The following is a 13633-nucleotide window of genomic DNA, read 5'->3' as shown; positions in this document are numbered from 1 at the left end:
TTAAAGCAGTCATCCTTCTCCGCGTTACTGTATTTAGAGGCTGAGGATATACAGACTTAGATATGAAACTAATATATCACAGATGTTCCTCTCAATAAACCTAAAGATGCTGCCAACTCTGTAATGGTAAACAGAGGTGTCCTGGTCTGTGCACAGAAGAGCCCCATAACGGGCTCTGTCTTCTGGCTTTTTATATGATGATGTAAAACAACTGGATCCTCAATTTGGTACATCTCTTTAGGATAAAGAGAATCGCTTGAAACGATAGAAAATCTAGAATCAACATAATGATCCTTTAACTTATATTTTAGATAATTATCCTTCAGCAAATAGCAAATATTTTATCACCTCATTCCACATGCCCACAAACTAGTAAATGAGAATTTATGGATCAAATCTGGCTTGGTGATCTTTCTTTAGAATGTGTCCTCTGAGAGGATGTCAATTACTGTGACCTTTGTACTGAGACAGACATTTTACCAAATCCTGGTATATTCTAAAAACAATGTAGTGATGACTTCTGTTCAGCCCTTCTCCCAAGTTTATTTTAGCAATTTCTCAAAACTATGGTTCACTAAATTGAATAGAAAAGGCGACTAAAAAATGAGACTTTCAAAACCATGCTATTCAAAATATATAAATTCACTGTTATTCTTTATTTCTGTTAAACATAAATTTATACCTGGTAAAAATAATAATATTCCAAAACAACATATAATAAGCTGACACACAATATTTTTATATCCTATTAAGAAGTATGTGTGTGTGTGTGTGTGTGTGTAGTAACTGCTGATATATTACAATTCAGGGAGCTAAATTTTCTTAGAGCCTTTATTGTTCTAGTATCATAAAGGCCATGTTTGTAAGTGCTGAGATATAGCATAGCTCATAATTCTGTTGAGTAGAGTAAGATGGCACTAATAGGAGCACTCAACAGCATGTATAGTTCCTAAGTCTATGTTTCTTGTCTAATTCTCCCTGTAATTATAACCAGATTCCCAGGAAGTTAATATTCTGTCTTATTTTCCAAGTGACTAAAGGCACATTTTGCTGTTGGCATCAGAATTGTGAGGGGGATAGAGCCTTAAGTTAGTACAATTTGACAGACCAAAGGAAGCTTTCATGCAATCAAATACTGTCAATACAGTGCAATGGAAGGACCTAGAATCCTGTGGTCATTCACTGTGAAAAGGACAACTACGGTCACCTCCCCAGTTTCAAGCAGAAAGGAAGATTCTGCCAGTTTAGGACTTCATCCTACAGCATGGAAGCTTTGCATGTCACACAAGTGTGAGGTTATTCTAATGTTCCCAAAATCAAAATAGTGCCCTGTATTCACCCCAAATCAAAAGGTGATTCAGTCATCCCATAATAAAACTGCTGTAAAAAAAAATCGGACCTAAGAGCCAGGTGCCCTTTTCTAAAAGTCATGAAAGTGAGGGAAGATTTACACACTCCCTTCATTCTTTTTCCCCCTCCAACCCTCTAAAGTCCTTACACTCTGTCAAAATCACCAAGCCCCTGGTTGCTGTGGAAATGAACAGTAATGATGACCTCTAACAAACAGAAATCAGTTCCTTCTCCCAGCACTCAGGCAGACAATAATTTATCCCTCAGATCCTGCCCTTCTTGCTCATACCAGGGTTCTGTGCACAAGAAATAATCTCCACATATTTTTTCCCTGAATTCGCATCCTTTTTAAGTCTGATAGAAAAGAATAAGAAATACGCTTGGTTTTACAACCTAGATGGAAGTTTGGAAAGACATCTTTTTTTCATTTGCCTCAAAATGGCAGAAATGTTTTAACTAGATGTAGGAAAACAGTCCAGTTACTGTTTTAGAAAATATGTGTGTGTTTGTGTTTGTATATACGTACACATATATATTCACATACATGTAACACACATGACTGTGGTAGATTGCTTTTTAAACAAAACTGCAATAAGAAGAATAAATAAGGTGAAATAATAAAATGGCTTTCTAAAATAACCTCCTATCAAAGATACTACTACCCTCCCCACCATGAAAAATGTTAATTCTCTATTACTTTGAAACTTAACATTGAGAAACATTCATCAAAAGATACCAGTATGTCCCAGAATTTTAATGAGATTTAAATATTCTGCATTTAGAAACCATGAAGGTGAAGAGAGTACACATTACATGCAATGAAGCAAATCTTTCCTCCTTCCTGTCTCTCTAGGATTTTCAATACATGGATATAAAAGTTACAGTGAGTTCAAAATCATTTATAGCTTTTTTTCTGTTGCTAAAAGGGCAAATTACAAAGATGGATTCCTTTTTGAAAGATAAAATTCATAGTTTCATCAACTCATCCCTCATGTACACACACACACAAAATGGTCAGGAAGGATTGGGGTTCCAGTGTTGTTTGATACTGCTGGAGGATTAATGTCTAAGCTTCCCTAAATGTCAAAAAGCCATTCAGGGATTTCTGACCAGACATATCCCAGCTGCCCAAGTCACCTTTTATAAAATCACATGGGCCGAAATTTCACAACTCTAAGTATAGTAAACATGAAAGGAGATTAATAAAGTATTTAATTTGCATAAAAGGGAACTAGTGGGCATAAGTAAGAAATGCAGGATAGGAGAGATAGGACCAATAAAATAATTATATAGAAAAGCCTATAGCCATAGAAATTCTTTATGTTCTGTTGATATTGTTTAAACACACACATTCACAAAGCTAATAAAAAAAGATTATTCTAGGGTCTTAGCACATATTAAATGATACTCTTTTCTGCATCTTTCTAAAATTCAGTTTTATACAATATCAAGGAACAAGTATGAAGGGGATAGGAAGTGACAAATCAATGTTATCAAATCTACTTAAGAGTACCGATAGTTCAAATTATAAATTATAATTTTAATTTCATAAAGAAAACATTTTATTGTTTTTAAGTATACTTTACATACAGTATTTAGAATACATTCAATAAAAAAGAAATAAACATACCTATATAATAATAAAAGAAAAACTGTGCTTTCCAAAATTTGTACTTTTTAATACCTTATTTTTTTTTAATAGAGGCATGTTTTTATTTATTTATTTGTTTGTTTGTTTGTTTGTTTGTTTGTTTGTTTATACATGCACTGGGTACAGTCAGAAGCACGGGGGTGGGGGGGGTGAGAGAATTCACCAGAGTCAGAGCAGGAAGCAGAGCAGGCAGAAGGACCAAAGTACACTGCTGAGGGGAGCAGCGGGCAGCAAGAGAGGTCTGCGCGCCATGTGGGACCCTCCTTTGGTGGCCGGGGAGCAGCCGGGGATCGAACCGGCGCTGCAGAGTCTGCAGGCAACTTTGCAACCCAGCACTCAACCGCGCTGCGCCACCGGGGAGGCCCTTAATACCTTATGTTTTTAAAATTTACCAATAGTTCAATTAATTAAAGGGAGCAATATTTTACATATATGATGATCCTTTAAAACCACAATGTGTCCTAAGTCCAAGCATAAAGTCAAATAAAAAAAGGGCAAATTTTCATGAACTATAGAATAATATGAAATCCATGGAAGTCTCCAGTTTAGGACCAATGAAGAGAATTACAATTTTTTCAGAAATCCCTGAAAGCAAAGCCACTTTGTGAGTCTTACTTTACAGTGAAAGCTATGTTCTGAATAAAAGTGTGTGTGTGTGTGTGTGTGTGTGTGTGCACACTTCTTGTCACCGTTTACCTTAGCAAGGGCGTAGATGCGAGTACTGGAGGGTTCAGCCAGTTCTTTCTTGATATCAAGGTTAGATGGCCATTCTTTGTTCATTGGGAGATGGGCAGTGAAGCCATCGATAGATGGGTGGCACATACGTAAAGCCTTCTGGAAACTCTCCTCAAAAGTGCGTCCAATACCCATCACCTGTCGTACACATTTATAGAGATCATATTTAAAGAAAGACCTTATATTTTTTTAATTTATAACAGAACTAGAACAGCTTTCAAAACACAGGAACAAAACCATTTATCAAAAGAAAACAATTCACATTTTAGGTATTATTTTTCTTCCTCTCTTTTTCTATGTGGTTTTGATGTAATGAGCCTTTATCACTAGGTCAGTCTTTTACCACTTAGGGAATTTACCTGTAAGTGCTGAGACCAATGAACAAATCAACTGATACAACAGTATTAAAGTAGAAACGAATCAACTGTTCCAACAGTATTAAAGTAGGAACTCTGCAGTCAGACCATACAGACCCATTAATAAGCTCTTGCCTTGGTACAGATGTTCTTAACAATAAAGCAAATGAAAAGAAACCAACAAATATTAACATATATTAAAAAAACAGAATTAGTTCTAAATGGGTATAAGTAAGTACCTAAGACAGGTTGACTTTCTTTATAGCTAAGCATTAATATTCATCACAGAAGCTTGAGTGTCATAACAAATACTGACAGATTCAGATCTTGAAGGTAAGTGGATACTAAATTCCCCCTGACAAATCCAGCATGTCTTCCCACAATCTTTACAGCTGATTGTACACTAATCAATTAGAAAAACCATGTGGTGATTTAGTTGGACAAGTTACAAGTCAGAACTAAACTTAAATTGACCTTGAAGCCTACCTAGTTATTTTCAGTGGATAAACACTGTCTTTGAATCTTTCCATGGAATAATAGATTGCTATGCATTTTTGGTCTCCAATTTAAAATAATAACAGTCATAATGTTGCCTTCAGTAAACTTCCGTGACTCCTCAAATAGATCTAAATTCCCATTAATGCCATTTTAGTAAATCTTTGTGGCAACTATCACAAGATGCATATTCAAAACTCACTAAAACCCAAAAGGTAACCTTTTGGACTGTTTCAAATTTAATTAGAAATAAGGAAAGATTCTCAAGATGGTAGTCCCATTCAGATGTGCAGTTTCTGAGGTGTAGTGATATTAGAAAATTACATGATGAGTTTATGGATTTGCTGGGCATGGAAAAAAATGCCAGAAATAAGGTATTTCATGGCACCAGAGAATTAAGGAATTTTATAATTTTATAATATTCCTGGAATACTCAATAAAACTTATAACAATTAGATGTTTAAAATTTTACTATAGGGTAAGTAGATTTTTATAAAAATAAATTATAAATTATAACTTTAATTTCATAAAAAACATTTTATTGTTTTTAAGTACACTTTACATTCAATAAAAAAGAAATAAACACACCTATATAATAATAAAAGAAAACTATGCTTTCCAAACTTTGTGCTTTTTAATACCTCATGTTATTAAAATTTACATTCATTAAGTAAAAATTTCATAATTTTTTAGTGGGAATGCTGTTTTAGTGGAATAACTACCATGACCAGCCCTGATTCTATTCTACTATATTTTCATAGCACATGTAAGTAAACTACATATTTTAATTTTTACCATATTTTAATTAATATTACATTTGGTTCTGTTTATATTCTCTGAATTTACCATAAGAAATAATGTGTTCCAATTAACTACATTTTTTTTCGCTGTTTTATACTCAAGTATCTTGCTCGCAGCAAGAATGTGAGGAATGTTTTCTAACCTGAGTTGAACTAAATGTAAGGTGCTAAATATTTGTTGTCAACAAAAATTTCTTAGATAATAAGCCCCAAGTGAAAAGATTATAAAATTATCTTGTATTCTTTGTCCTACAAATTTTACTTTTGAACATTATAAAAAAAAAAAAGACTGATTCCATGAAATGTAAACTAAACATCTATTTATTTGAAAGAAACACAATTAATAAACTTTCTCATGACATCTGAATTCTAATTGTATTGTATACTAAAGAAGTTAATAGAAAAACTAAGGTTGAAAAAACTATAAGGAGAAAAAACTAATTGATGGTGTTTTATAACAAGTAAGACATTTTAATTTAAAATGTTAAATTGTTCTTTATCTGTCATTACTTCACAATTTTCCCTTAATATCTTGGAAATTAAGAAAACCAAAATAGTAATAATTCTGCCTTTCATGTGTAAATATGATTAATCAATAAAAATGTATTTTTTTTCTTTTTCTCTGCATTGGTGATATGTTTAAGCTGTGTTACCTCTTATAAGTGGCATGGATTTCTAAAATGGCTAGTTTAAATTAGGTTATAATGTGGGACAAATGAAGGCCAATATATAACAACATATCATAAATAGATTCCGGCTCTGTAATCTAATCAGCATGGCTATCTAGACACAGACTAAGAGCAGTTACATTGACAATATGAGAGGAATAATTATGATAGATGGCTGATACCTGATGAAAAATGATAGACAAGTAGGAGGGTGGGTGGGTGGGTGGATAGACAGACAGACAGACATATAAAGATTGAGATTCATCCATACTGCTGATATCCAAAAACTCTACCCATAAATAGTAATAATAATGGTGATGGAGTATATACAGGGGGTATGCTATATAAATGTGCCTTAGAAGAGATCACTAAACACTTTACATGAATTAACCTTAAACCTTATAAGATCATCTCCGTTTTTCAGATGGAGAACCTTAGGGTCAGTGTCCTGATGAGTGTCTAGCAAGCAAGTGTCAATGCCAAGAGTAAAACCCAAGTTAATCTAGTTCCAGTCTCATCTTCTCTCCATTAAGCGAAGTCTTCTGAATGCAAAAAGAAATACATCTCTAGATTGAGGGGTGGGGGCAGGCAATGAAGTGAAACTCAGAGGCAGTGATCTGATTCCATTCTTTCCTCCCACACAGAGGAACAAGGTATCTGAAGATGGAATAATTCCAAAGCTAAATTTAATTTTAAATAGTATAAAAGAAAACATTATGAAAAATTAAGAGTGCTAAAAGGTTAGAACATTTCAGAATAATAAAAGGAAATTTAAATATTACCTTCCAGGTGTTGTTCTCAATTTAATAAAAAACAAAAATGGTCAGTTGCTTTAACATTTAACTTTTCTTTAATAGACAAGGAAAATGAGGACTAAGGAGGGTGAAGTAACAAACTGTGTGAATGGACTAAAGTTGAACTCTTAACCTCCATTCAGTAATCTTTTTGGTATACAATATTGTCTTTTATATCACTTTATTTTCTTGGTTTGGTTGTGGTTATAAAACACACATACACATATAAAACATATATGATATATGTTCTCATGTGTATGTACAGATTACATGCTCACATACATTATCTTTCCTTTTGAATAGAAGGTTGTAGAATCTATTAAATAATCAAGTGACAAATGCCTTATCTTAACAGAATAATGAACAGATATTGAAACACTAGGAAGGATATGAAATTCATATATACCCTCTAATCAAGAACCCAATACCCGGACAAATTTAAGACTTTTAATGTCAAAGATTTGACAAAACACCTAAGAGCAAAAGAGGAAGAAACCAAGGACTCACCTCTCCCACACTTTTCATTGAGCTGCCAATTCGTGAGGTTGTTCCATGAAAACGATCAAGATCCCAGCGAGGAACCTTGGTAACCATGTAATCCAAGCTAGGTTCAAAGCAGGCTGATGTCTTCCCTGATACAACATTCTTGATTTCTGGAAGTGGGATTCCTAGGGCAATCTTTGCAGCAATGAATGCCAATGGGTAGCTATACAGGAAGAGACAATTTCATCTTTATTTTCTTTCAGCAGTAAGCATGCAAAATAACTCAAAACATAAATTAGTCTTAGAAATTCTAGCTTTATTTAACAACGGGGTATAAAACATAAGTGATCTCTGCTCTGTACAAATATTTAACAGCCACTTACAAAATAATGTGCTTTATGATCAAGCACAGAGACAGAGATCACAAAAGAATTCTCAGTGCATCTGACATGCAGTACTACAACTCCCAACCCTCACCTCTTCAATCTAAAATCAATAGCTTCTTTGACAAAGTATTCACTTGTATGTAGCATCTACTAAGATAAGAATCTGCAATATATTTTTCTAAAAAATATATTACATGACTGTACCTAGAAAGACAGTGTAGCTAACTGGTACTACTGGATATGGAATGGAGAGAAAATATGTATTTGCAAATTTGGGTCCTTGCTCTGTTTCTAAATTATCTTTAAGCCACTATCTCTGGGTTCTTTGCAGAACTAACATTCTGGAAACTTGACTATCCTCTGGAAAGTCGGTTTTGGTAATTGTGTTTGAGAAAATAATTCAGAACATTATAGAATTACATATGAACCCTGCAGTATAACTCTCCCCTAACAGATAAGGAAACCTATAGAAACAATGTGATGTTTCAGTGGAAGAACCAGAAAAACTCAGGTCTGCTGACTCTTAACACAATGTGCCTTCTACCAGCCCATGGAACACTATGTAGCTACATTAAAAAAAAAAAAATCTTAGGAGTAGACATTTGTTCATTTAAATGCCACACAATTTAAATGTCAGATGTTAAATACTCTAATAGAAACAGAAGTTATTAATAAATTTTCCCAATTATTCTTGTTAGCAGTTTTTATACAGACAGCAAACTTATTTACGTGACTGCAGTATTTACCCATGGAAAAACCAACATAGTTTAGTCTTGTGAAGTTTTGTTAAAATAAGGTGGACTGAATGCTTAAGTTGAGAGAACTGTATTATTTGTCTACCATTTGCTGTATACCTAAGATGCCAGTTGAAGACTAAAATTAAGGATTAATTTGCACTTTTTAACAACATCTGCAAAGTGCAATTAAGAAGCAGATTTTTCACAGCCTGCTTTGACCACCTAGCTTTTGATTAGTTTATGATTAGCCAGCAAACACAGTCAGCTAGCAATACCATTTGCATCAATTTGGCGGCAAGCTCATTAATAATCATGTCCTTAGGGTCCTAAGTGATTTGAAGGCAGCAAACAGAAATGGAGACTATAGTTTATAAATGCTGCACAGTCTTCCACTAGCTGTCAATTTTCCAATCCTACCAGGAAAGAAATTGCAAACCAGGGTCAATCATTCTGGCCTTACCCAGTGGCCTTTGAGGCCAGGGCGGAGCTTCGGGAGAGTCGGGCATTCACTTCAATGATGCAGTATTCCATGGTAGTAGGATGAAGGGCAAACTGAATGTTGCATTCACCCACAATGCCCAAGTGGCGGACCACATTGATTGACGTCTGTCTCAGCATCTGAAACTCCACATTGGAGAGTGTCTGGGCTGGGGCCACAACAACGGAATCACCTGTACATACAAGCAGCACTTACTATTTGGTGGCAACTTTAGTGAATTAATCTATTTCACAATACAAGATACTACTGTACACAGGTTTGTTAGGAAAAGAATTAAGTCATGGTACTGTGTAGTAAGGCATGTCAGCTATAATATCCCTAGATTCTTGTTTCACCTGTTCACTCTGACACATGCCTCATAGAAACCACTTTCCCAAGCTCATTTAGCTCTGAAGATTTCAGTCATCTGTTTACCAGATTGACATTATCAGTTTTGCTACTCTTTATTTCAAATTCTCTCTGTTCAAATACTTCCTTCCATAAAATATGAGCTCTTCTTTACCCAGAAAGGCTGGGTAACACATTGTGTGTTACCCAGACAGGCTGGGTAACACATTGTGCATCCCCCCATCTGCTCCAAGGCACAATGTTTTCTCTATCTTATCCCTTCCCATTCTTCACTCCTCTCCAACCACAACGTTAATAGCTTCAATCTCTTAACTTTCAGTCACCATCCCTTCAGCCTACAAATATATTCAAGTCTCTACTGACTCAGCAAGACCCTCTCCCACACTGCCATATGATCTCAACACTATGGGGGGGGGTGGCTATTTCCTCCCTCACTTGGTGACTAACAGCCCAGACTAATTTAAGTCTTTGCAATCTTACTTCTCAACACCAAGTCTTGCCTTCACTACATTGCCTATATTTGACCCTTTTCTCAAAAAAAAAATCAGGATAGTAATACCTGCTTTACTTGATAGGGTTTTTGTGATGACAAATTTAATGTATTTCCAGTACTGAGAAATACTGTTATGTGTAAATTTTATCACTAGTCTGTCAATTAGGAATAATAGTATTTAAAAAAGAACTTAGTGAAGATAGCCATGCACCATCAAAGACATGAACCGAAGGCATGACAATAATTCTTGATGATTCTCTGCCTACCTGTGTGAACACCCATGGCATCAACATTTTCCATGTTACAGACAGTTACACAATTGTCATCAGCATCTCGCACCACCTCATATTCGATTTCTTTCCAACCAGTCACTGACCTCTCCACCAGAACCTGGTTGGTCATAGCAAAGGCCTGGAAATTGGTGACAAAGGATATTCAAGAGTAAGAAAAAGCAATGGTTTAAACATGGGAAATTGGCAAAATGCTCTAGCTTACACCTTGGTCAGACCCAAATTCTCAAGCTCAGTCTGCATCCCCCTGTCTGCTCCAAGACACAATGTGTCAGAAAATCAGTGAGGTGGTAGGAATAGCATCCAGCAGTGAATATGCTTGATTTACATTATTGAGGCTTGCCATTCAAAGTGCTGATATGACATTAAATCAAACTAATTTAGGAAAAAGAGAAAATAATTGAGCAATCAGGCAGAGGGAAATGAAATTATTTCAGCAGCTAGGCTTCTGTGAAACTAGAAAATGTGATAAGTACGAATAAATATGGAAAAATAAGTCTAAAGACTCTGGCTTTCTCTAAAATAGCTGAGGGTGTTTTGTATAGTGACATACACAATAAAAGTCAGTTGATGTTGATGAGGAGAAGAAAGAAGCTGATGATGGTTGTAAACAGTAGCCAAGATGGCATATGAAACTTGGGAATTAGAAGAATCATATGCAACTATTATCATGGTTAATCACTGCCTTGGTGCTTAAATACTGAGTCATATATCATGTATGCCTGATTAAACAGATATGAGTTAGTATAATTTTCATTTCATATTTACTGAGCAGCCACTGGTGGGTAGAACATTGAACCCAAAATACAAAGAGGTAATCTCTGACCTCAGGATATTTAGTGTCTGCAAATCCAAGACAGTAGTATCCCTTTGTCTCATATATTTTTGATTTACTACAGCAATGAAAGGAAGAGAAAGGAACTGGAGAAAGGCGTTCAAATGTTTTTAAGTTACTAGGAGGACATATAATGAAATAATATTGCAATATAAGTTCTTCTGTAATGTGTCTCAACACTATTATTATTATTATTATTATTTTTAGAAAAAGAAAAATACCGATGGTTTCACTCATAGCAGGAATTTAGAAAACCTAAATAAGGGACCAGGAAAAAGACTAATTAATACAAAGTAAAAATCAAAATCAACAAGCAACTATAAATTAGAGACACACTACGGTGGTAGGGGGGGCGGGGAGAGGAAGGATTAGGGTCAAAATAAGGAGGGGTACAATTGTATGGGGAATATAACCAAAATGAAAATGCATACATTATGCAAAAATGAAAAATGATGTAAGAATTATATAAAATAAAATATTAAAAAAAGACAATGAAAAAAAAATCAACACTATTATTTTTAACCTTGGTCAACAGGACAGGCTCCAGCATGTGCAGCTGCAAATGTAACACATTTGTCTCATAACTGTCCATGATGAAGTTTTTTAAATGGTTAGGAAACTCTGTAACCAGTGTTAACAACTGAATAATGACTAATTTGTCAGTAGGAGTGTCTGCTAAAAGAAGAATTCTAAGGAAAAATGTGTGTGAACTCAGGGAAACCTTTCTGCGTGCTAACAAAGTAGACTAGATATTTGAACACAAGGACAACTGAAATTATATTCACATTTAATCTCACTTCTTTTTCTCTCAAGCCTCAGATTTTATATTTAAGGTTAATTTAGAGACCGAGGTGAGTTCATACAGCTTTTAAAGGTATGGTATGAAACATCATCTCATGAAGATGAAGGGGTAGCATAGAATAGAACAATGCAAGTAATTATTCCCACAGGGAAAGTTAGGTTTTCAACAAAGAGAATCATTGAAAGGCTTATTGACTATTTAAGGAATATAAATAATTAAAAACTAAACTATCCTATTCCAAAATTGCCTTCATTGTAAATTTTTTTAGAGAAAAAAGTTAGTGTTAGCTATCCACACTGTGATAAATACATTTCTAATAGAGAAATAGAGAACATATCATCACAATTAGTAGTAATGAAGAGATTGCTAATATTGAAAACACCAGGGACCTCTAAGAGGCTAGAGGGAAAAAGATGTGTACCTCCATAAACATGTTTTTTTCTTTAAATACATGATTCAAGTGTTCATAATGCAAACAAGAAACATTTATATTAGCTATATTTCCCCTCATTGTTTTTGTTTTGGCAACTTTAGAAAAAGTAAATTCAATTCGTCAATGTGTAAGTTTGCCATCATTGTTATTTGAATATATTTTATTTTATTTTATTTTATTTGTCCTCAAAATCCCTTGTCAGCAATTCAAGGACTTGGTTTTCTTTCACTCTAAGAGGAAATCATCATAAAGCTATAAGCTATGCTTGAACTATTTATTCAGCACTTCCCAAAACAGCCCTCACAAGAATTCTGTCAGATTCACTGCCATGTCTGCTATGTAAGTTACACAGGCTCCTGGCTGCACATGTATTCATTCAACAAATAAGCACTGAGCCACCAGCACCGCTATTCCATCCTCTGAGCAATGAGTGTGGGCAAAACCCACTGCTTCATAGAACAGATTTTCTACGTTAATCTCTAATTTTTGCTTTAGAAAATATCAATTTTCTCAATTTGTCCCCTTATACTTAAGAAAATAAAATCTAGTAATATAGAAAAGTGATTTTGATGGAAAAGAAGTTGTAAGCACTCAAATATCACTTTTGTTTATCTGTGTGTGGTAAGTGGCAGAGAGCTCACTCATTTTTGATATGATGTTAAACACCTACTTAATGTGTTTTGTTTCACATACTAGATGTCATTCATGTCCCATCATTTCAAAACATAATGGAAAATAGGATATTACAGTCTACTTTTTATTACTAAAATACATTTTAGCATTATAGGTATTTTGTAGCAGATTGTGAAGCTCAGAAAAATGAAAATGGATTAAATTCATGGCACTGATATCAGCAGTGAGGACAACAAAGATGAAGGCAGAGTGATCACCAGTTTACCTAGGACCACCTGGGTTAACACTGTCTGCATGTAAATAACTGCACTGCATTTCACTTTCAAAAGTGTCATCTTTTAAACAAAACTTTCAGGGCCTCCCTGGTGGTGCAGCAGGTTGAGTGCAGCGCTGTGAAGCTGTCTGCAGCCTCTGCAGTGCTGGGTTGATTCCCAGCCAGCCAGGGAGCTACCCACATGGCGAGGCAGACCTCTCCTGTCTCACCCGCTGCTCCCCTCAGCAGTGTACTTTGGTCCTTCTGCCTGTTCTTCTCCCTGCTCTGTCTCTGGTGAATTCTCTCACTCTCCTGTGCCTCTGGCCTGTACCCCAGTGCTTATATAAATAAATAAATCTTTAAAAAAAAACACTTTCAGAGAACATAGCAGTGATTTAATAAATGGAGAAAATGTTATTTCTTTTTATTATCATTATTATTTAACAGTATTTTTTTTTGACTGATACTGGTTTGTAACACTATCTAATTAAAGGTATAGGTTCACCTCCAGTCAGATGTATGTTACCATACAAGCCCCCCATTAAAGCACCCATAGACCTCTACCACATTCCATCAAACCTTCTTCTCCCTT

The 13633-nt window shown here is 34.9% G+C and overlaps 1 protein-coding gene across 1 annotated transcript in view; it reads right to left on the bottom strand.

Annotated features, from left to right (window-relative positions):
- Positions 1-13633, bottom strand: part of CPS1 (carbamoyl-phosphate synthase 1) — a 114578-nt gene that overhangs the window by 55510 nt on the left and 45435 nt on the right. The window contains exons 17-20 of the mRNA XM_037523974.2: positions 10062-10206; positions 8916-9126; positions 7357-7555; positions 3698-3874 (exon numbers count right to left, since the gene is read on the bottom strand). Of these exons, the coding sequence (XP_037379871.1) occupies positions 3698-3874; positions 7357-7555; positions 8916-9126; positions 10062-10206 (732 nt within the window). The remainder of the gene's footprint in view (positions 1-3697; positions 3875-7356; positions 7556-8915; positions 9127-10061; positions 10207-13633) is intronic.

Source organism: Talpa occidentalis, unplaced genomic scaffold (genome assembly GCF_014898055.3).
Source record: "Talpa occidentalis isolate TD23 unplaced genomic scaffold, MPIMG_talOcc4v2.1 talOcc4.3, whole genome shotgun sequence".
In the NCBI taxonomy this organism is placed as follows: Eukaryota; Metazoa; Chordata; class Mammalia; order Eulipotyphla; family Talpidae; genus Talpa; species Talpa occidentalis.
This window is presented reverse-complemented; position numbering and strand designations above follow the sequence as displayed.